Genomic DNA, 24365 nt, shown 5'->3' with positions numbered 1-24365 from the left:
CTGTGCTGGGGTGCAGCATCCCCAGCACGTTTCTGTCTCCTGTGCGCTGTGGGAGCCGGTGCGCGTGCGTGTCCTTGCCGAGTGTTACGAACGTTAGGATTCATTAAGGCAGGGGGCAATTAAAAATGTCTTGCATCACCTATCATTAATGTATCCTCAGGATCAAATTCTCCTCCTGCCAGGGGTGCACAGAGCATTCCCCTCTCGTGTCAGGATCTTGCCCTGTTTTCACTTTTGAAGGCAGGTGTTTACCTTGAAGACAGTAAAATCAGGCTTACTTTTCAGTTTTTATTTACTGGAAATCTTAGTGTCTGTAACTTTGCCTTGTTTACATATACACCTACCTCTTTCAGGACTAGAACATATTTCTTTTAATATAAACAATGCTTGCCAAACAACAGTGAGCTTTAATAACTCAAGCAATAAGCTACTTACATCATTTGAGTCTGAAATGACTTGAAGCTGTCGTTCAGGTTCCTTGCTAAGATAAATTTCTGACATTAACCATTGATCATGGGCTTATCTACATGACAGTGATTCTTCCTAAATATGACAGGACAAGACAGGAAGAACATGCTGAAAAAACTGGACTGTAGGCAATGCCTTCTTCTGGGGTTGCTTGTTAGGATTTCTTCTTCCTGTAGTAATGAGACTGGAACTATTGGGCAGCATCTCTGTAATATGGGTTTGATTTTTCAGGTAATGCTATGGAACAGCACCATTATTTTTGTCCATAGATTTTCAGAAAAGTGAGTTGTTAAATGGACAGGAGATGTGAAATTTTCACCGTGTCTTTTTGCCCCCAGAGACCAATTAACAATTACTTATTAGTAAGAATAATGCTTGGCAATGGGGAATTGCTGAGCTGTAGGGCACTTACAGATTTGACAAATTGTGGTTTACCTGTGCTGCTTAATACATCTGGAAGGTATATTGCCTCAAAATATTTAATGTATTTGTAACTAATTTTATACCTGTTGGCCTAATTTGATTTAACGGTAGAAAGAAACAGTTTAAACTATTTCATTTGGAATATAAATTCCTTAAAAATCATTCAAATTTCTAAGAACAGTTTTTCCAAAGCTCTTTCAAAGCCCTTTGTATCTGAGTACCAGACACAGGGGTAGATCTGCGCTGGCATCTGAACAGAGTCACTCACACCTACGACCTTTACAACTGTTCTTTGGTACCCACACTGCCCCTGAAAGTACATCATTAACATTGTTTGTGTGCTCAAAGATTTTCTAAGTTCTTGCTGCTTCTAATTAAATTATCATTATTTTTCTTTTGGCCTTCTTTTTTTCTTCCTTCACATGTACTTGACCCTCACACAGCTATCACAAAGGAGGAGGACATGGAGAGGTTGAGTTCCACCCACCACTCCTCCTCTTCCATTGCATCTTCATGCCACTGGTCACCACCCTTGCCGTGCCCCAGAGGCCGCTCCTGCTGCCAGTGCCTGCTGAGGAGTCTGATCACACTCTACCTCTTCATCTTTGTTTGTTCATATGTTGTGTTTCTTTCCATCAATTCAGCGGGCAAGTCCATGAGAAATGCAAACTCAGAGAGTCAATCGCTTGAGTCTGAGCTCTCCCACTCCACTCCTTCCTCTGTACTATGTAAGTTGAGAGACTCATCTGTCAGATGATCTCCTCTGTCTCTCCTCTTCCCTCCCCACCATCTGACAGAAGCTCAAAAAAGGTCAATTGCTATGGTCTACCTGACCTAGGAATGACCTGTGCTTAGCCTTTACAAAAGTGAATTTTTTAGGGGTTTTTTTTCCTGTATTAATTCTAAAAATCTTTTCATCAGCCATATCAGCAGGATAAATATGTCTGTATTTCAGACATCTTGCAGGAGTAATCTTTGCAGTAGTTTTCAACTTAGGGAGAGAGATTTGCCTCACCTCTTGCTCGGATCCTGGATAGGGCCTCAGCATTAATTACCTGTTACATGTATTATATCGAGTTCCTTGCTTGAGCATCCCCATTGATAAATCAGTCTTGAAGCTGCTGTGGCAGGTGTTAACTTGCAGCACTGATAGGACAAGTGGGAAATGTCCTCCTCTACTCAGGAGATCTCTGATGATCAGTGACCAATTGACAGTAAAGGAAATCTCCAGTGTTAAAATATGAGAGGGGAAAGGCACTGTATTGGTAGAATGTAAAAGACGTGGGTAGAGCATTTCTTGTTTGGAAATGAACTCAGAAATTCTTCAGAAATTCCTTGGAGGGGCGAGACCTTGTAACTTGAAACAGGGAATGATTCCTGGGAATGAGGGCTCTGCTTGCCAAGTTCTGATCCTGCAGCCAGTTTGTGTCAGGATAGTTGCACTGGTGGTGAGAATGGGAATTTGTACAGATAAAAGTGAGATCCAGGCAGGCCCTTGGGAACATGGGCTGTGTGTTATTGGCCTGAACCTTATTTTAAACCTGAGTGGAATTTTCAGTGGGGTCAGCTAGTGCAGGTGGGAGGAGCCAGTCCCGGAGGGGATGGGCTGTCTCTGGTCACAGCTGTTGCCAGGTAATGCTGAAAGCACAGCTTCGTTCTGGGGGAGGAGTGGGATAGGCTCTATCATTGTATGGGTCAGTGTGTATCAAACTAGAAGTACAAATACTGCCAGCACAAAATGCCCAGAGCCAGGGAAAAGAGAGGAATTAATAGGAGATCTGGGCTGTGTAACACGGAGGGTTGGCACATCAGTAACACGTGCCATAAGGCTTTATTCCATCCATGGTGCATACCCACACAATACCCTTAACATGGCCAGCATTTCCAGATCTGAATGCTTGCAGCCTCACATGTCCAGTTCCTCTGGACTAGTTGAGTGATTAGGCAGTTTAAATAAAAATAAACACGGCAGCAAAGCTTGTTAGTGTCTCCCTCATCAAGACTTGAGACAGCATTTCTGGGGACAGTGGCCAGATTCCATGATTAAAGTAACCTGTTGGGAAGCCATAGTGCAGTGTCTTCTAAGTGCACTGACTGCGATGCAGCTGTGATCTGAGACTGTAGGTGATTCATCAGTAAAGAATAAACATTTGCCAACACTTGCTATGCTCTATCAATAGTAGTGTAATTTTTTAGTGCAATCACATAGAGAGCATCTTTAGACGTAATTGATTCCATATAAATAAAAATATACTATGTGTGGCATGTGACAAGTTGCTTAACATGAATTGAAATAGACACATGAGTTTTGTTGCATCTGTTTTGTCAGTACAGGGTAGAAAAGCTGTGGTATAATTTTTCAGATATTTGCCTACCTAGCTAAAGAATTGAAATTTTTTTAGGGCAGTAGCAGGGTTACCAGTTTTCAGATAGGTGAGAGATACCAAATAACCCTGGTAAAATCCTGCAGATCTTCCATCCATTTCATAAGTGGATGAATCAGAGCGAGTCTTTGGAATTGGCGTGCTCTAGGAAAAAGATGCACACGTGAGATGACAGCTCACATGTTTTAGTCCCTATCAGAGTTTAAGGTTCAGTGTGGGCTAAGAGATAAGTGCTCATGTTCCATACACTGAATCTTGATAAACTTGTTAAATGAGGAGTTCCCTGGAAGCATGCCTTTTCATCTGATGGTCTAGGTGGGTTTTATGTAGATCTGAGACCCAGTCAGTCATTTATTCATGCAGCCTGTTCTTTTCTTTTCAGAATTTATTTAGTTGGAATATTTGTGGCAGAAATTGTAAGAAAAGTTATCAGCACAAGATTTTCAGATATTGGTGTCATGAGAATCGTTTGTAGGAACTTTGTATGATGTTCAGCAATCCATGCTGTAAAGCTGAATGAAATCTAGTCCATCCACCCAGCCAGAACTTGTTATACAACACAGAGTAAAATTTCTAGTATCTTCTTCTTTCTTTTCAGACTTTGGTTATTTCCAGAGCATAGAAATAACTTGACTGGCTGTGTGCTTTCCATCTAACTGTGTTTGTTGGGACAATGCTCAGATGGGAAGTGAGGCCAGTTCCCCCTGCTGTGCTATTCCATTTTAGCAGACCGCTGTCACCTCAATACCAGCTGTCCTGTTTTAAAACAACAGCACAACGGGGAGGATTTGTCCCCCTGGATTTAACCCTCCTCCAAAGTGTAGATATCTGTGTTTGAGCTGGTTTTCTAGACTCCCTTTAGCCAATGCAAATAGGTCAGATGAGTCACACTTGTCTTAAAAATCTATTTTAGGATATGATGAATTGTGCCCTGCAAGTGCTGATTTCTCTCCCTTGACTGTAAGGGAGGGGAGTTGAGAGAACAAACTCACTTGTCTGTACTTATATGTGTCCAAAATGCTCTGAGATTAATCCAATCTGAGGTGTACAGAGATACATAGTTAAAAGTACCCAGTTGAAAAGTTTTAAGGGTTTTGCCTTGAGAAACGACATGTGAGCAAGTCAGAAGCAAAATCATTTTAATCATCTCTAAGTGCATGTGCAAATCTGGAACAAGGTTACCTTGTTCTTCTGGAAAGGTGCTCCTCTGCTTCAGCATTGCGGTGCAGTGGTGACATAGGCAGGCATCTGAAGGGTGGATGGCAGGAGAAAGATGTCCCAATATCTGCCTGAAGCATAAAGTGGTTTAAATTATTGTTTTCCCTGGGGTCGCTTTTGAAAAAAATGATGGGTAATATGGTGGCCAATGAGTTACAAGAGCTCTTGTCGTGTGTGTCAAAAAAGTGAAGTTTCAGGTACAGATATTTCTGAAGGCTTCACTTTGACTTATCTACAGCTCATTTTTATACTGCACATTCTCTCTGTGATCAAAATACCAAAATGTCTGTCATTTCTGTGTGACTCTTGTAGATTGAGTTTATAAATATTTCTTGAGGCTACAGGAAGGGAAGAAAAGCCATGGAGTTGCCAGCTGGAAAAACAGTTTTTGCTGCTATTTTATCCTTTCTTTTTCCTGTGATATTTGATTTTACTACCTGGGGAACTGCTCCTTGTAGGTTGAAAGTATTGATAGTGTTAGATGCTTTTTGCTTAAATGGTGTTTCTCATAATTTTGTGTTGTTTAGATCTTAGTGCTAATGGTGGTCTTTAATTTAGAAAGATTATCCCTCACCCTGTAGCCGAGCAAGGAAAAAAGGTAGTGCAATATAGCTAGAGATTAATGACTCATTTAAAGTTAACATATGTGCTGCAGCAATGCTGAAGAAAACATATTAGCCAGTGATTGGAAATGTTCTTGTTTGTTCTTTTTCTTATTATTTGTCTTTTTATAGCTCTTCTTCATAATATTTTTGTTTCAACTGCCTTTGTCTTAGTCATATGCCTACTCACTTGCCAAAGCGGGGTTTTATTTTTTTTTTTAGCTGCTAAACCCCTGTTAATTACTTTAACTCCTTCACCCTGCAGGGGGAAAGGTGGTGTAAGGGTCAGGTCCATGGTCTTTTCTGCAACGGATTTACTTCACCCATACTCTGAGCAAAGGATGTCAAAGCCACCATCTTCTCCACACAAGCTTGCTATGTCTGCAGTCTGTTTCCTTCATGGCTCTCAGGAAAATGGCTCAGCACCTTTGACTTGTCTACAGTGCTCTTCCCTCACACCTCAGTTGTTTGAAAGACACCGGGTGTAATTTTGTTCAGTTATCCTTTGTGTACAGAGTACGGATTTTATGCTGTAGAAAACCATTATCTATCATATTCTAAAAAACTATAGATGGACCAGGCTTTACTTTATGAACTGACTTTGACCACACTCTGTGGAAAAAGTAGCTGAACCAGTTTTACCAGAATCTCATTACAGTTGTCAGTTTTGTTTAGGAAGTTTAGTTGCTGTAGTTTTATTTAGGAAGTCCTGACTGCACATCAAATGAGAAGTATAATAGCATGAAATTGCCACTGTACATCAAACAGCATAATTGTCCTAGAATTCAATACAAGCCAAGTTTACTATTGGATAAAAAAATAAATAATGAAAAAGTCTAATGCAAATGGTGATTGTAAGTGACAGTTATCTGGCAGATGGGAACTGGCCAGATGCCTCTTCCCTAATGCCTTGTGTTGTCCTTGTACAGTTTGGAGTGTGTGTTTAGATGGAAAAAAAATTGGAGTGATCGAAGAACACATGTTATGAGGAGTCCATCAAACTAAGAATGAAAATTTGGTAATTTCCTTCCCACTCTAAGAACTGCCAATTATTTGTGTGAGATGCTGTCTGCAGTAGCAGGACCCTGTTCCTGCCAATACCATTTCACCTTAGTTTATGTCCAAGGCCCTCCCTATTTCATCCTCTGCACTAAGGGAAAAGGCACAAGGATTTGACTGGATGCACATGGCCACCAAGTCACAGCTGTGTTTTCTTTCTGCTGCTTTCCAGTCTCCTTCCAATTCTCTACTTGTTATATTTCGATTTTCCCATCTTTTTTCTCTTCCTTACTTCCTTTCAGGTGAAACCTCCGCTTCAAGGGCAATGAAGCAGTAACACTTGTGGTTTCTGTTTGTAGTCTGGCTCCCTGCACCCCCACAAATACCCACACGAGAAGGCAGAAAGCTAAAAACAATGAGGAGCAGGTTTGTGTAAAGTCACAGAGGCTCCTGAGTATTTGAATTAGTCTTTGATGTCTGCTGTTATTTCACACTGCCTTGTTCTTGTACTGAGTAAGGGCTAGGAAGGAGGCAGAGGATTTTGCACGGTAGGATAAATCAGTTCTGGAGCTCGTTTCTCTGAATTGTGCTCCACCTCTCCCTTTGGCTCCTTGCCAGTGAAACAGCATATCAGATCACTAAATAGGAAGAAATGTAATTTTCTAATATGTGTGTAGCTGTGTGTCACTGAAAGGTGAGAGTAGCGTAGTGGCTTTCATAGTTTCATGTAGTGCTTGTAATTTTGTAAAAAAATTGAGGACTGAGTTGAAAGGCAGATGATTTGGCAACATCTTCCTGTTCCTGACAAGTCTGCATTGGGAACTGTGAAGTCTTTCCACAAGTGCTGACACCAGCGCTGGAGTTGGATGGTGATTGATTGGAGGCAGTGATAAGTGCTGTAATCTCCTTTGCTGGCTTTGCTGGCCTCTGGAGCTTCCTGATGGATGTGTTTCACATCCCATGGATAAGGCTGCAGACACAGCTCTCCTGGGTGTTAGTACAGCCCAGACAAATTTTGCTGGAACCCCTTTATGTAGTATAAGGTGGCTTCTGTCAGAAAGCTTCATAAAAACATAGGTTCCACTGCATAGGTTCCTAAATTGCATTTAGGAAAAAAAGAATGCAATTTGATTTTGGAGCTAAAACCAGGAAAACCAGCAATTTGGCAGCACAGTTCGATTTCTTCCTTCTGGGGTTGATGTAGAATTATATCTGGTGTATCTCAACATCAAAGGTACTGTGGTAAAACTCAGCAAAGGCATGACTGATGTTAGTGGAAAGGGGAATGTTGCCAACTGTCTTGAGCCAAGTGATAATAAATTATGTGTCCATGTGGTTTTGTACCTCTCGTGTGTGGAAACTACAATACCATTGCAGACATATCAATTGCTTATATTGTTATCCACTAACATGAGCTCATGATTATGCAGCATCTGATCAGAGATTTTTACCTCATTTCCCACTGTCTGATTTAATGGTCTGTAATTTCCTTGTCTCTGATTGAGATGTGTTACCAGGTTATTTAATCAAATCCTTTAGCTCAGCTATATGTATGTGAGGTGCTCCATGCAGACCTCACTGCACGAGGTCTGCTTGTCCTGGATCTCTTTTTGCCAGCCTTCTGTAGGACTGGACCATTATTTCTGACTCAGCCATCCCAGCACTTGGCTGCTGCTGGCAATGCCAGGCAGTGTCCACACAGCCTGGCCCACGTTTTTTAAACCAATGATGGAGGCATTGCTGCTCTCTTGATTAAAAGTCTTTGTTCTTTCCACAATCCTCGTGAAAAATAAGGCAGTTCATACTTGAAATGCTCTTAGCCAAGGTGCTAACAGTCAGGAGCTGCTCACAAAAAGCCTTGGTAGACCTTTACATCCATTTTTTTCGCCATCACATTTTTTCCTTGCTGGTTTCTTCTTGGTCCTTTTCACCTGACTTCTTTAGGTGTGCACTAAGGAGAAGGTTAACACCACAGTGTCAGTTTTGAGCACAGTGTTGGAAAGTTCATTTCTCTGTGTGCTCCCCAGCATTTTCTTTTGAATAAGAATGTGATGTCTCTCTGCACTTTTGGTTTGAACATTCCAGGCATTCTGGTCAAATCCATGTGTGGGAGTGTGCTGTACAACTGTTGCTTGCAAACAGGGCTACTACAGCCAGACTGGCTGTAAAACAGTTATCAGCTTCCTTGAGTTTGAAGTCTAGACTTGGGCTTGGTTTGTTTTGCTTTTTAAACAGCCCATCCTCTGGTGAAGGAAAGATAATTAGAAGTGTGATAGGGAAGTGGATTATCTTGAGCTGTTTTTAATTTCCTTGTGGATACAGGAGTGCACTGAGGCAAATCAGTGTAAAGCAACAATGTAACATCACGTCCTCTGGTCGTAGAAAGGAGGAGAGATGGCTGTTGTGCCAGCTGGGGAGTGACAGAATACCTGTCAGCTGTCACCTTCCACTTTGCCTTCCCCTGTAAGATTGGGTTTGTGTCTCTCCCCAGCTCGTAAGCAGGAGATTATCAAGGTGACCGAGCAGTTGATTGAAGCCATCAACAACGGGGACTTCGAAGCTTACACGTAAGCTCCTCCTTTGGAGGGAGTGAGGACAGCTGGGGTATTTGACACTGTCTGTGTAAATATGCATGGTTATGTGTGAGTGCCTCTGCTTGGAGTTATGTACTGCTGAAATGCCTTCCTAGATGCCCCCATGAAACACAAGATATGTGCATGGCTGCTTTTCCCTGGCTTCACACATCACCAGTTTCAGAAAAGCTGCTGGTATAACTCCAGTGTAGTTAGAAGAAACTATTTAATTCTGGCTTGCATAATGATGTGAGGCATAAAAAATATCCCTTGCATTGCACAGCCACGGTTTTCATTGTCGCAAGTAAAAATTCCTGCTTGTAATAACACTGACTTGTGGGTCTTTTTTTGGTCAAAACATGATTTATATGAAGTGTGGTCCACTCAAAGTAAGCTGCCAAATTTACTAATTGAGCTGAAACCAGAACTCCATGCCTGCTCCTCATGTTAAGTTCTGTTCTTGTCCAATGTGATGACATGAGTAGGTGAAATGTTCGATAGGAATGAAAGAAACAATTAAAAATTATCTCTCCAAAGCAGTGATCCCTAAGCACGTGTGCTCATTGCAGAATTTCCTCTTTTCCATAGAAAAATCTGTGATCCTGGTCTTACGTCTTTTGAACCTGAAGCTTTGGGTAATCTGGTAGAAGGGATGGACTTCCACCGGTTTTACTTCGAAAATGGTAAATATTCTATTTTCATCTCCGAGGCTTCATCTGTTCCTTGTGACTGCGTGTCTCTCATCTAATGAGCTTTTTGGTCTGGGAGTTAGTTAATTAACTTGGGCAGGGGAAGGGAGTATTATTTTTTTCAGAGTTCTGCTATAGGTGTTTTTCAGTCTGCTTCTTCTCTGCTCATTCACACATCACAGGGCACGTCAGAGGGCAGAGGAGAGTTTCAGGTATTTGGAACTAAAAAGTCAAAATAAAGAATGAGTAGAGTTGAATTATTTTAACTGAAAATGTTGGGTACAAATGTCATTAGACGTAACAGAGAAACTGAAATGTTGGGAAACTCCAGGTGGTGCCCTCCACTTTATTTAATCCATATATGTACATGGATTAAACGTATTTACTTATTAAGTAGTGTATAATAAGTGATTGTGCTCATTCTACAAAGTATTTGAGTTGTAGGTGTGATTATCATAAAACCCTAGTTACGATTTTGTATCTGCTAAGCCTGAGATTTTTGTGTTGGAAGACAGGCTGGCATGAGTTCTTTTGGCTTACCCAGAGCAAATATGGTTTCTCCTGTGTGTACCCCTGTGTGTGGTAGCTCTGTCCAAAAGCAACAAGCCGATCCACACGATCATCCTGAACCCGCACGTGCACCTGGTGGGCGAGGACGCGGCGTGCATCGCCTACATCCGCCTGACGCAGTACATGGACGGCAGCGGCATGCCAAAGACTATGCAGTCCGAGGAGACGCGCGTGTGGCACCGGCGCGACGGCAAGTGGCAGAACGTGCACTTCCACCGCTCGGGCTCGCCCACCGTACCCATCAAGTAAGGAACTGCCCCGCCACCAGCTCTCACCTCCTAGGCACACCGCTAGTCCTGTAGCTGCTTTGGGCCTTAAAAACTGCGAGCCGTCCTCTGGTGGTGTCCTTTTTTGTGGTCGTTCGTTATGTGTTATACCCACTGCCGTGCGGGGTGTTGGTGAGAAGAGTTCTAAAATAATGTGCTTTTTTGGTTGTTGTTTTCTACTGTGATGCCCACCGATCCAACTCGGTCCCTGAACTGGCAGCTTGAAGAGCAGGAAAGTGTTTTAATGTAGAGAAAGCTTGATAGAAGTCACACAAAACAGGATTAGAAAACCTAGAATACAATTGCTGGAAAACCTGGGAAAATAAAAAGCAGTAGGATACAGGGAGCTGTCAGAGCCAACCAGAAAGTTTCAAGTGAAATGCGTCACTATTGGGAAAAACTGAAGTTTGACTAATATTTAGTGTAATTTCCAGCCACCTCTACTTTTCTAGGCCTAGGTATGTTCACTGCAAATTGGGTTTGAGCCAGTTTACACATTTACCTTGTAAATTGAGCCATCTCAGTCCCTCTCACTTTCTTATCTCTTTCCCCTCACTCTCTGTGCCTAACTGCAGAATGTTCCTTATTGGGCAGTTCCAACATCCCCGTGGGACAGCCTTGCCTCTGTCCCATCAGCATTTCTCTCTGTTGTTCATCCAGGCCCTGCCACAACCTCGGAGTCAGGCAGTGACCGAGTTCCTTGAGCCACATTGTCACCAGGGTTAGTGACAGCACCCTCGGGGTTGCAATAACAGAATAAAGAGTCACGGCTTGCTCAGGAGGTTCTGCTTAGGCCATTGGCTTCTCTGCTTCTTCAGCAGCCTCTGCTAATGAGCCCAAACCTCTGGGAAACTGACTGTGGTTTCCCAAATAGGCAGCACCAGTCTGGGCCTGGCTTTGCTCAGTTGTGAGCCCTCTGAATAGGATAGAATTCGATTTGCGTCAGGTGTCTTAATGTGGAGAGTGGCTGAATTTCCTGGCCTGGATGGTAAGGGCTTAGATTTCATCTTTTGAACCACCAGGTCTCATATTTTACTCCTTGCAACACTCTTCTCCTATATGAAATAACACTTGATGAAGTAAGAAATAAGGTAGAAGGAAGTGTTAAACTTCCGTGGTGATGATTTAGTATTATTTTGTTATTTAGGAAAAAAGAAATTTTATTACTTAGTGATAACTGTTTTATTTCAAAATATGAAACCAATGGGAACAAGAGCCAAATGTCCTTTGTTTCTCACATTCCAGCTGCACTGCCAGTGTTTCAACCGATAGTATTCAAAGAGCAGTTACTCTTCCTTGAAATGCCATTTAAGGTAAATCTTTGAGGTTTTCAAAAAGGATTGTTTGTCAAGGGATCTGAGCTGGCTGTGTGTAGAACCAGAAAGCCACAGTGAACCAGGTTCACCTGGCCCACTGCTCCCTGAATAGTCACTGATTACAGGACAGTGACATGAAATGGGCTAGGGAATAATTTCATCTTTTCCTCTGATTTTTTTTTCCACCTTTGTCTTTTTGGGAAGGTACTGCAATATGTCATTTGCGTCTGCTTGTTCTCCCTAATAAAGATGATGATTTCTGGGACTGCCGAGGGTGGAAGGAGAGGAAAAATCACCATGGAATGATTTTTTTGCAGTTGCAGGGTGGTGTCTGTATTGGTGAATCTCTTGAGCCAGTGGGGTCAGACAGAGGAGATTTCAGGGTTGCGAGGGGTGTCCAAGCTTAAGGGGTCACAGAGGAGCCTTAGAGCCAGACTGAGGTTTAAGGAGAGATGCAATGTAGCCCTATGTGTGTAGCACTGGCAACATTATCACATAAATCCCATAACCAGCTCTCATCTTGAATTCAGAGGAGGTTTTTGGACTTGCTCCTAGCACTGTTCCAAAATATGGTTGGTCTGATGGTTAGGAGCCTTGCTTTCCAGTGTAAAATTTGGTCATCTTCAGTGTGTGCTTGGTTCTTCTATGCCACGGTTGTTCTCCTGCACTGGTTAGGTGTGCAGGCATGAACTGTTTGTAGGAAGGCTGATCAGATCATTGCCACCTTCCCCTTCTGTAGGGTAAACAGCCAGCACCACCTCAGATGGCTTTGTCTGATAGGATCTCCATTTTCCTATTACCTTATCCCCTTACTGTCTTTTTTTGTTTGAGGTTTGCCTTTCCATTAGCTTGGCTTCTTCTGAAATGCTCTGTCCAGTTGTAGTCAGGGCTTTATTTAATTCCCCAATGTCTTTCTTCTCCCTGCTCTGTTCTGGCACAGTTTTTGCACTTTTCTCATCTGCAGCACATCTGAGACAGCCACCTATTTACTCTCAACTCTCATTTCCAGCCAGTGAGTGCATAGAAACTTTTACAGAGCTTTGCACTTCCTATTATTCCATGTAATATTTTTGGATTACCCAGCCCTGAAGGTTATTTGCTTCTCCTTGCACAATGCTCCTGTTTTCTTTTCTTTTTATAGTGCCTTCCACCTAAGTGTCAGTATGCTACCTGAGATCGGTCCTACTGCTAGTGCTCAGCACTAGGGAGTCTCCTCTAGGCTGATAACTCCCCTTTCAGACAAGCACTGCCATTCTTTCTTTATTCCCCACCTACTAAAGTCTGACTGGGAGATTCCCATGTAGCACCAAGCTAGACCTCTCTTCTCCTGTAACCCATCCTGAACATTTTTGCACTGTCTCATATTTCACCTTTGCTTTTCCCAGTCAGAGCAGCAATAACTCCATTTTGGAAAACTAAAGGAACTTAATTAATTTATTGTTCTAGTTCCTTTATTTGAAATGTATACAGTCTACAGCTACTTATTTATTACCAATGCACAGTAGTTAATAATGGTGTTTCCATAATAAAAAAGTATTTTGCACATTGTGTCTGAAGATGAATTTCAAATCTAATAAAGTTGCAAAAACGATTATAGCTGTGATCTGCTAGACACGGTATCCTAGATGGTGTTAAGCCAGTTGCTGAAAGCATGGTATCTTCCTTGTTTTCAGGGAGGAGTGTGCATAAGTCTAAGGATAGAACTGAGCTCTTTGGTAGCTATAGGTATAGGGAAATGTTTCCTTGTGGCAGAGAACTTACTTGAAAAAGGATACGAGCACAAATATGTATTTAATTTATAAATAAATGTTCTTTGTGGTTTTGCTGTGAGTGAGATGGGGCAAACTTGGGTTTCTGTCTTGTCCGTGGTTTCTCTCTGAGTGATAGGAGTGACAGTAGGAAATTGTTCTCTGTATCTATGTTCTTAGGGATCTGTGTTAATGTGTTTCTGCAGAGCTGTCTGCTTGTCCTTGGAGACTGCACCTGCCCAGTATGGGCAGTCAAAGGGCTGCTGGGCCTAAAAGTGACTCCCTAACCTAACTTCAGCCTCAGTGAGGCTTATGTTCCCTCCCTGATCACTGCTCACACCTTCTGATACTTTGATAAGCGCAGTGCCAGAGAGCAGGAATGCAGAGTGAAGAGTTTGTTCTGTGTTTGTGCAGTGCCTAGCGCAGAGGGATCCCACCACGGCTCCAGCCCCTAGATGCTACGGTAATACAAATGATGCTACAACCTCAGTTAGCTGCATACTTGCTTCCAGCTCCTTCCCCTTCTTTCTCTCTCTGCATCATTCGGCTCTGGCATGTCTTGCATGTGAATGACACCTGATTCTTCCTTGTCACTTGGTCCAATCTTTGTACGAGAGCCTCAGTCCATGGCAGTGCCTGCGATGTCCATGCTGAGGAAGTTAAGTTACAGCCAGAGATTCACGGCTGAATTCTACCCTCCCTTCCTTAAGGAATCCCTTAAGACACTTTGGCTTCCTGCTTCAGTTTTCTTTTTTATTTTCACAGCCTCTCTGGCATCTTGTAAAGATGGAAAATGTCTGTTAAGTGGTTTGAAAAATAAAAGAATGCTTTGCCTGAGTGGAGGTTTTTCCCTTGTTTTTTCCCCGGTATCATGTTTAGTGATCTCGACAAGATGGTTTTTTTTCACTAGCATTGGCTAACACTTGAGCATGTGTTGTTATCTGGTGGTGATGTTACCTCAGTAATGGAAATCTGTTTGTTTTTTTTCTCCTTCCTCCTAGCTAAAAATATCAGCGGTGCCGCTCTTGCATTTTCTGTACCCAACGCACCTGGTTGATTACCATCTTGGCCATCCCGTTCTCTTCATGCATGTTTCTGAGTGCATGAAGTTGTGAAGGTTCTTCATGTAACACATTTGTGATGCACCACGTTGCTGTATATTCCATCTGTACACTGTTAACATTTCAATGAAGGTGATGTTCCATGCAAATAGAGAATAACAAGGCGTAAAAGACAAAAAAGAGATATTGGATGGACAGCAGTAGACACACAATACATTTGTCACTTGCTCCATTTATGCCAAGACATAAATTTTGACAGACAACTTTAAAATCTAACGCGTTTATTAAAAAAAAAAGGAAAAAAAAAAGAAAAAGTATATTTTACCTTCTTTTTTTAAGAACTGTTTTTTGACTCCTCCTTTTCTCCTGAGTCCCAGGATTTTGCTTTGGTTCTGGTAGGAATGGTTAGGATTTCCGCTGGCAGCTCCATTACTGTTAAACAGATTTTTATCCTAGATGGACAAAATCACTGATAAATGTGGAAGTGTTAATATCTTGGCTTTGGACCAGCTGCAGCCCTCTTAGTTTATTAGTCTATGTAAACTGGAAAAATCTCCTCATTTGCTGGCCTGGCCACTCCAGAATTAACTGTCAGTGCTCTGGTGAGTCAGCGGCTTCTGTTTTCCTTTTGAGTCCTTTTCGCTTTCTTATTTTGCTTAACTGAACGGTTCTGTTGGATGATTAAGCAAAATTAAAAATTGTAAGGAACTAAGTGATAATTGAGAGACAGTTTTTGAGGATTACAATGGAAGGAAAGAGAAAGATTTTTATCGCTTTTAGGATGTACTGTAAATTTTTTAAGAAGGCTTTAAAAAATATAATATGTGAGTTAATGTATAGACCAGTTGTGTGGATAATATACTCAAGAAATATTAGGCCTTAAAGCTAAGTATGAAGAGTTTACGTGCATTACACTGCTGCTGTTGCTTCTCTGGAAACGAATTACGGAGACACCGGTTTTCCGTGGGACCCTAACACTTCACCACAGGTTTGTGTCTCCCCCTCTTGCCCTCACTCCGCTCCTGGTTTCTCAAGCTCCCCTGGCAGCGTTGGGTGTCGAGGCCGGCGATCCCGACGGGTTTGTCCCGGCTCCAGGCCGAGGGTGGAACACGGTGCTGGCAGCACGGAACGCAGTCTTTGCAACAGGGACTAGTTCTCCTTCCCTCACGTTGCTGTAAAAATACACCCTCGCAAGAATTTCAGTTTCTTCCCTGCCACTGTTCCAGGAAAGGCCAGGCTGGGCTGCTCCTGTTCTCCCCGTGGTTCTGTTAGCAGCAGACTCCTGCTCCTGCAGCGCTGTACAGTGCATGCTGTCTGAGTCAGTGTCCTTTTTAGCCTTCCAAAATTTACAACTCGGCAGCCAGAACTTTTTAAAATGGGAAAGCTTCCTAATTTGTATCATTTCACCTCTCTGTGTTGATTACTAATCAGAAGCAGTTCTTAAACATGTTGATGTTGTTACTAGTGGATGTATGGTAGATGGACTTAAGCTTCTCTGATAATTACTACATGATTTTAAACAATATATATTTAAAGTAAGCATCTACAATAAATGTGTTGAGCCATATTAACCTGCCAATGGGATCTGTGAAAAAAGTAATGGCCTCATTTTTTTCTCATTAATTTCTTTTTTTTTCTTTTTTTTTCTTTTTTTCTTTTTTTTTTTTTTTTTTTTTTTTTTGTGAAGCGGCTATAAGTGGCATAATTGTATTTAAAATTAACAAATTAGGTGTAGGGTGTTTTTTTTATACTTCTAACATAGCATGTGGTGTTGATGTATTACTGTAGACCAAGTTTGTCTTCCACACCAAGACGTGAGGAACTTGTGATTTGTTCTCTCCACCACAACTGAATTATACACTTCTGTCATTTTGGAACACTGCAGTTTACCATGGGACACAGTGTACATATTTCTTGCCATAATGGTAAATGATTGATATATTTAAGGATTAATAAATTTGTGATTTCTGCTGACATTGTGCTTGTGTTTTAATTTCCCAATTAATTGTGATCTTTGCAGTGGAAAATATGTAGTGTCTGCTTGAATTAAGATGCCAGAGGCGCAGATGCACTTTCTTAGGAGCTGAATTTTTGGTTTGAAAATACAAGTGTTTGTTGTTGTGGTTTTTCCTTTGGTTGGTTCCTGAGTGCCTTTCCTGGGGCCGATGGCACACTGCTCGTGCTCAGCTTTGTTGGTGGACTGTTCACATACCTTGTGCTCGTAGGGCCATATTTAGAAATGTTTTAGGTAGCTCCAACACTTCTGTTGCTGCCTTGCTGTATTTCATATATATGCTCCGCCTGTAACACAAGGCTCTAGAAGAGAAGTTATTGTATGCTATATAATGCCATAAAATACATGTAGGACTATAAGAACATACATATAGAAATATAAAATACATTTACATCTGTAAATAATTAGGATTTAAAATAACGTCCCAGTTGAAAAGCTTACATATATGTCTGTAGTGATTTCAGGCCATCTTAAACCATGCTGAGCTCCAACTGAGGACAATCTTTTATACCAGCAGAAAAAAGAAGGACGAAGGAGAGGAAACAACTTGCAGCTTTCCTGGGTCAGGGAATGCAGAGCTGGACCGGGGCCAAGGCAGCGTAGCTGGAGCAGCAGCGTTGGCGTGGCAGGTAGCCAGAGCCTGTCCTGGGTTGGTCACAATTCCAGTGCTTCTTCTTGGGTGGCATTTTGTAAGCAAAAAAAAAGGTAGTCAGGAGAGCACTCAGGGGATTGGAATTTTTCACTAAACCCCAGAAGGAGCAAAAGCAGTTTAGTCTATTGGGAGGTCTCATATTTTGTCATATCGCTTTTACCTACTTTTTTTGCTCATTTTTTTCCAGTGAATGGTATTCCAGAAATCAGTTTGATTTCCATTTTAACCATGCTCCTGCATAAAGCTGTGTGGCAGCAGTGGAATTGCTACTGATTTCAGGTATGCAGAGAAGAGAGATCAGTGCATAAAGCCAAATGTTCAGCAGCGGGCTGGGAGAACACATTTCCTCCATATCAGGCTGAATATTTGGGAGAGCAGCAGGGTTTGGGGGCTGGTTTGGGGTTTTTTAATGGTTGTTCTTTTATAGTGCAAATATTTTCATCTGCTGCCTCCTGGTGGCTTTGTAACACTGTTTTCTGTTTAGGAGTGTACAAGAAGAGGCTGTTTGTTCTGAGCAGAAGAGAGCCCAGTGCTTTCATATATTCAATTTTTAATGGAAGTAAGGAACGCAGTATTTCAAGGCCTGAAAATTACCATTTCCTGGATCTTGAATATACCCTGTACATACACCTGAAATAATCAGATTGATTCCGTTTTCTAAAAATGGCCTCCAAGGACACATTGAAGAAAAGTACCATCTCTTAGGGCTGTCTATTAAATCCAGAGTTCATTGTGTCTAGGATTAACTTCACTGTTTCTTCAGTGAGTTATTAATCCTTGGTAATTGATCATCTCCTTGGGCTATTCTCTCAGAAAGCAGAATCACTTCATGCTTCTCAGGGCTTTTCTTTCTTCTAAAGTTTGTGCAGTCATACTTTATACATAACCCATCATAAAGAAACACCATTAATCAAAAAGTTAGCTGTAGTCATTGAGGAATTGATCCAAATTGCTTCAGGAGTTCAGTGCTGCGAGGTGCAACTGCTAAAGCTGTTGTTCTTGCAGGGAGAGCCGAGGGCTGACACCCCACAGGAGTACAGGAGGTTTGGTCCTCGCAAAAGGGGACACTTAGTAATTCTGCAGCCTATCCAGGCCCCGCAGGAAGAGAAGGCTTCCCTCCCTTCCCCTCCCTCTCTAGCAGAGCTCCCTGTGGCTGAGCAGGGTAGGTTGCAGGATCTGCTCCCGAGGCAGTGTGCATGTGGAAGGAGGCAGGAATTCTGTGTGCTCACATGCTGCAGAGCAGCACTGCCAGGGCTGCCTGTTCTAGCGTGTGCTTGTCCAGACCCAGCCCAGGGCAAAGGCACTGCAGACAGGAAGTTTGGGGAAGAGCAGAGCATTTAATCAGAGGGTGGGGCAAAGAAAATCATTGCAAAAAAAAAAAGACAAGCTGTTAGAAAACAGGATTTCCAAGGCAAAGAGATAGAAGAGCACTATGTCTACGTTACGGAAATGTCAAATTCTTTCTTCAAAGGTGTTTCCAGAACCCAGCTGCAGGGCTGGACCATCTTAGGAACTAATTGGGAATTAGGCCCATAGAATCTTTTTCATCACAGTGACCTCTGAGTAGTTAACAAAGTTAAATGGCTAAATGTGGCAAGTGGTTGAGACAGGGCTGCTTCCTTAAAATAGCAAGGGCTGAGTGTGCGTAGCCACCCTCTGAAAAGTTGTGTTAAATTGCAGCACAGCATTTATCAGGAATCTGACACACCTTACTGCAGCCTTGCTCTTACTTCTGCTATCCTCTGAAGTCAGCCTATAATGGAAAGGTGCTGTTTCATGTCAGGGCGTGACTGGCAGCAGTGTCTGTCACCAAGTCCCCTGCTCACTGTCAGGTAATTCCCAGCAAGCTGCTGCAGGGGAGAGGGGAGCATTAATTCATTAATACACAGCCACTGCACTGGGAGAGAGCCCATGGCAAACAGAAGGGCCCTGGGGAAGAAGAGACTGCTCAGCTCTCTTGCCACTCCTTTTCCCACCCTGCTGAGGCATCCAGGGCTGGCTCTCAGAGAGGACAGCTGCCCAGTGTGGTGACGCTCACAGGACCTTGAGTTACACCAAGGGACCCTGCTAGCAACAGCCAGCCTGAGAACAGGGCTAAGAGTCTGCCCTGGGGAGCCACGGAGCTCATTGGATAAAGGGATTGCTGAACATTGGTACCTAAACACAAGTCAAAGCCTTAGCAGGGATGTAGACCACCTCTGTCATCTTGGAGCAAGACATGAACTGCATTAAGCATCGTACAGAGCTGTCGTCGTGTCCTGTGCACCGAGGAGAGGTAGGTACTGAGTCAGAAGCCAGAGTTGAGTTTAAGGTACCTGGGTAAGTTCCTCAGACTAAACAGGCACCTGAACATCTACTCCCTGAATAGAAGTGGTGATTTCTGGGGCTTTTTTCTGAACAAAACTTTTTAGAGAGTAAAGCACAGAAGTGGGGCCATGCCAAAATTTGCTGGCCTTGTTCATTGTAGCAAATAGAGTTATGGAAACCTTCATGAATGAATGAAGTTTCTCAAGTGGATACCTCAGTTCCAACGAGTCTTTATGAAGAAAAAAAATCACAAACACAATGAGTAAGTATGTTTGAAAAGGCTTGTTTATATCCCACTATGTTATCAAAATTCTAACTCATCAAGCCACTGAATCACCCAACCAAGACAGAGACAATCAGAATTTGTAAAGGTGTGCATTTCTTTTTCCAGTGGTTCAAATCAATCCTCCACCAACACACGAAGGCTTATGGAATTTAACCGTATGGACATTTGCACTGTCATGTGGGGTTTTTTTGATTGAAAGTAGGTACTTTTAAGTAATATAATTTAGTAAATGAGAAAGATGGTTTATTAAAGTAATTTGGAAATTGGTTGGAAGGGAGATTAGTGACAGATAATACATGTTGTAGGTGAGTAATTGACCGCTTTGCATTCTTCTCTTGTAGCAGCCTCCATGTGAATCCCCCACAGTCCATAAATCACAAAGTAACAGTGTTTGGGGTTGGAAGGGACTTCTGGGGATCCTCTAGTCCAACCCTTGAGCAGGTTTCACAGGGTAATGTCCAGGCAGAGTTGAAGATCTCCAGAGGAAACTCCACAGACTCTCTGGCCAGCTCCTGCCAGTGCTCTGTCCTTCACAGAGCCCCTTCCCAGCAGGTCAGACCCTCACCTGCCTGGGTGCATGGGGTTGTTCTTCCTGAGCTGCAGGACCCCACACTTGCTTTTGTTGAGCTTCTCTGAGTTCCTCTCTAGCCTGCCCAGGTCTGGCTGAATGGCAGAACAGCCTGCTGGCCTGTCCTGCCTTTTGGAAGCCTGGGGTGACAACAGCTTTCCTCCATTCCTTCTCTTCTCCATGACCTTTCAAAGAAACACCTAATCAAAGATAAATCTAATCATACTGAAAAGTTATTCTAGAGAGGATTTTGGATACAGTAGAGCGCCTTTACACACAGTAAGAGGGATTGGTAGCATGGCCAGCCTTTTGTTTGCAGGCTTTGTTTCTGATCCTCTGGGTGGCCTTGGGCTGCCTGGAGGATATGGTGTAGATCTGTGCACTTGTGGCTGATGTGGCAATTCCCTTTTCCAGCCCTTCATTACTGTTCTTTGTGTAGGTAATGTTCACATCATCTCTCTAAACCCTGGAGAACCGGTGGTTTCCAGGGTTCTGTGACAATGAACGAATTTCCTTCTCTTAAAGACTTAAATATTCTCCATGTAAGTATTTTGAAGAACCTGGGAATATTAACTACTTGCCAGCATCTGAGAGGGTGTTGGCACATCATTGTGGAGTCTGGTTTTGGAGGTAGCAGTTTCAGTCTCCTGTTGGGAGCTAAGCACTTTAAATAGTTACACTCTCCATGATGGAGCCAGATAAGCACAGCAGCAGTAGGCTGATTTCAGGGCCTGGATTTAGATCCACTGACAAGGGATCTGGGAGATGTGAGTAGGAGGTTTTGGTCTCTTGCATTCAGGCCAGGAATCTGAGCATGCATTCCTTGTGCAAGGTCACTGCCATAACTACTGAGTGAATATCTGAGACAGTTCTTGTCCATTTTCTCACTGAAAAATAAGCAGGGAAGGATTTATTTTTTGTTTGGATGCAGTTTTTAAAAAGTGGTCAAAATCTGCCTGACAACAGCAGGAAGGATCCCTTTCCCTGTGCATACATCAAGCAAAGGTGCCCCAAAGACTTAAAAATGCCAAGGACTAATTACCACAAAGCTGAGAGCAAGAAACACTCCAAGTCTCTTTTCTTAAACAAATGGATGTGTTTGAGGATTTCAATATGTGAACAGATAGAAAAACTGAGCTTTAAAGGTCCTGGGGCTTTGCTGATCCCTCCTTTGCAGTGGGTTTCCAATGCTGGAACCCTGAGGGGCGCTGGGTGTTCATTCTCTCCTCTGTAGTTGAATGGGGATCTCAGTATTAGTGTCTCACCACATTCACACCTTTCTATAAACAGCTTCCCAGTTAAGACCAGCTTTTCACACATGACAAGGCAGAGCTACTTTACATCCCACGAGTCTTACACTGCCTGCCAAAAGGATGTAAGGGGGTTATTTGGGAGGGTGGAAGAGCCCGAGGATGAGGACTCCAGTTTTCATTAAGAGGTCTCAGCAGCTCACGCTACTCATCTCTGAGGAGGAGTAGCTGGCACAAAGATCCAAACATTTTGGTGGCAAGAGGAGAAAGCAGGTGCAGGCTTCTCCTCTGTAAGATCCTTTCACTTCTCTGCCAAAACGCCCCTCTGCTGCTCCATGCCCCTCCGTTTGGATGTTTGCCTCTTGCCTTTGTGCTGCTCCTGCCCTACCTTCTCTTCCCAACCTTCTCATCTTCCTCTCACGTGAAACCCTGAGGTTCTTTGCCGCGTGGCATTTATCTCGTTGACAGCAACGTGTGCCACTCCTTGGAATGAATCATTTACTTGTATGTCTGAAATTCTGCTCCCCCGTCTTCCTTTAATTTTTTTTTTTTTTCCATTTCTCTTTTGTGTCACCCTTTCATGTGAGACCCGTTCCCAGGACGCAGCAGCAGCTGGAACAATAGGCAATGTTCCTGGGAGCAGTGCTGCCGTGCCCTGGTATTTGACTGGGAGCCTTTTAAAGGCATTAGCTAATTACTCCTCACAGTGCCACTGCATCGCCTCCCTGCTTTCAGCCTCAGATCCTGGCGGTGTGTCATTTGCCCAAGGCCACAAAGTATTGGATGGCAGGGGTTTCTAGGTCCAAGGGTCAGTTTCCTTCCCCCGATGACAGTGATTGCAGGTTGCCTGTGAAGGATTTATGGCCAGAATATAAGGAGAGCTCAGAGAGTCTTGTGCTTGCTCACAGCCCCGCATTAGCCCCAGGTGAGCTCCCTCTGAAAAGCCAGGTTCACGTCTGTCCTGGCAGCTGGAACTCTACAGCATAGTCTCAAATCTGATACAAGGCACATCACACTGCTCTGAGGGCAATACTCAAATTGAGGGCAGCAGCCACACACCGCTGTCCTCACAGAGCAGGAATATCCTGGGAGTTCAGAATGTCACACTAGTTAATTATATTAGCTAAACCTAGCTTCCTGCATCTGTCAGCAGTTCAAAGGAAAGACAGCTGTAAAAGATTAGCTCTGTATTGTCTTTGTACGTCCAGAAAAAAGGCAAAGAGGAAGAAAAGAAAAACCACCAGAAATCCTTCCCAAGAAAAAAAAACCATCCCCAGAGATACTGAGGTTTCTTTTTTTATTTTTTGCCACTGATACTGACCTGGAAAAGGAGAAAGAACCTGATCTGATGCTTAGATGCTAGATGAATCTTTCTGAGCTGGCAGTTAGACACAGGGAGATTTGAGATGGTGATGAATTTTACAGTGACTGAGTTTGAATGTGATGCTACAGAGCATACACACACAGAGCATAACAAAGGGTCCTGTTATTTATTTTTGACTTTTTTGAACCTAAGGGCTGACAAAGGGGTAACAGAAGTTTAATGGCCAGCCCAAGTAGTTCCACTACCTGTACTAGGAGATGATACCAAAATTACTGGGAACTACTCCAGGTCCATGGGCACAAAAAGAAATCTGGTTTGTTCTTACAATAATACAATCCCTGAAAGGTTCAGGTTCTAAGGGTCCTACAAGTTCCAACCCCATACTACAGGCAGGGACACCTTCTGCTAGATTAGATTGCTCAGAGCCCCACCCACCCTGGCCTTGAACACTTCCAGGGATGGGACAGCCACAGCTTCTCTGGACAATCTGTTCCCAGGTCATTGCTGTGATATGCTGTCCTTTGGCCCCAGTTACAAAGAGATCCTGCTCTTTTCTGAGGGCTGGAAATGCTCAGTGTGCTGATACAAGAGAGGTGACCAGTCAGGTAAGTGGTGTCCTCAGCTTGTAATTAACTGTGATGGAAAAGGGGAGCTCAGGGTTGGAAAAACTTCTGTCCCCCACCCTTCATTACCATGTGCTCACAGACCTCAGTGCTGGGGGGTTATTACCTTTCAGAACAGTGGGCTGGATAACAGAGTTCTGGTCTGTTCTCACTTCTCAGAGTCACTTCCCTCCACTCACATTCTTCTTCCAGGAGGCAGAATTTACCTACACACGACATGAAATAAATCTCTCCAGCTTAGGCTTTCCATCACATTCAGGGAGCAAGTGCTCCTGTGGGAGCTGTGGAAGATAGTCAAGGCCTACTTTATTCCTGTTGCTCCTCAAAGCAAATTTAAAGATGCAAATGGGAAATAAGCTAGACCAGGTTTGGATGTACAGTGCAGGTACTAGTAGGATCTGAGTCCCTTTGAGATGATGGACAGTTTGAAATGTCCACAGCAGAGCTTGTACTGCAGTGAGGTCATTTGGGCTATGCACAAATGGTTTTGACCAGAACTGCTCATTTTCATAAAATAATGCAGACTTTATGTTACACTGTGGCAAGAGTCTGATGTGATCACGTATCCGGCCATCACACACAAATAACCCCAGAGGAGTCATTCATCATTTCTGTGACAATTTATTGGAGCACCCACTTGTTATCGTCAGCAGTGACGATGATGATGATGATGGAGAATCTGAGCACAACCTAGAAAAATGCAGATTTGTATTTATGGCAAACATTGCTTTTGCTTCACTGCTGCCAGCCGGTCTGTCTCCCCTCAGGAGTCAGCGTAGGTCAGATGAGTGAGGAATGAGATGCTTTTGATTCATAACTCAGGGTAACATTTGAGAAGTTCCTGGAATATTTTTTAAGCCTGACCTGCTACTTCTCATGAGAGAGTTTGGTTTCAGGGAATGAAACAGCAGTTACAGAGAGAGAAAATGGGAACGTGAGGGAGACAAATATTGTGTACATGTCTTCCATTTCCTCTTTAGACTCTAATTTTACCCTTCTTTCTCCTTTGCAGTCAAAAAATAAA

At 43.0% G+C, this 24365-nt stretch overlaps 1 protein-coding gene across 13 annotated transcripts in view; it reads left to right on the top strand.

Moving 5' to 3' along the window:
* CAMK2D (calcium/calmodulin dependent protein kinase II delta) overlaps positions 1-16291 on the top strand; it is a 121132-nt gene extending 104841 nt beyond the window's left edge. For 12 of the 13 annotated variants that reach the window (XM_059843668.1, XM_059843666.1, XM_059843665.1 and 9 more), the window contains 5 exons: positions 8586-8661; positions 9256-9350; positions 9943-10171; positions 13671-13719; positions 14258-16291. In XM_059843668.1, the coding sequence (XP_059699651.1) occupies positions 8586-8661; positions 9256-9350; positions 9943-10171; positions 13671-13677 (407 nt within the window). In that variant the 3' untranslated portion in view covers positions 13678-13719; positions 14258-16291. The remainder of the gene's footprint in view (positions 1-8585; positions 8662-9255; positions 9351-9942; positions 10172-13670; positions 13720-14257) is intronic. The other variant, XM_059843658.1, reaches the window with a different exon arrangement.
* The last annotated feature ends 8074 nt before the right edge of the window (positions 16292-24365 follow it).

This window comes from Haemorhous mexicanus, chromosome 4, assembly GCF_027477595.1.
Source record: "Haemorhous mexicanus isolate bHaeMex1 chromosome 4, bHaeMex1.pri, whole genome shotgun sequence".
Classification (NCBI taxonomy): Eukaryota; Metazoa; Chordata; class Aves; order Passeriformes; family Fringillidae; genus Haemorhous; species Haemorhous mexicanus.
This window is presented reverse-complemented; position numbering and strand designations above follow the sequence as displayed.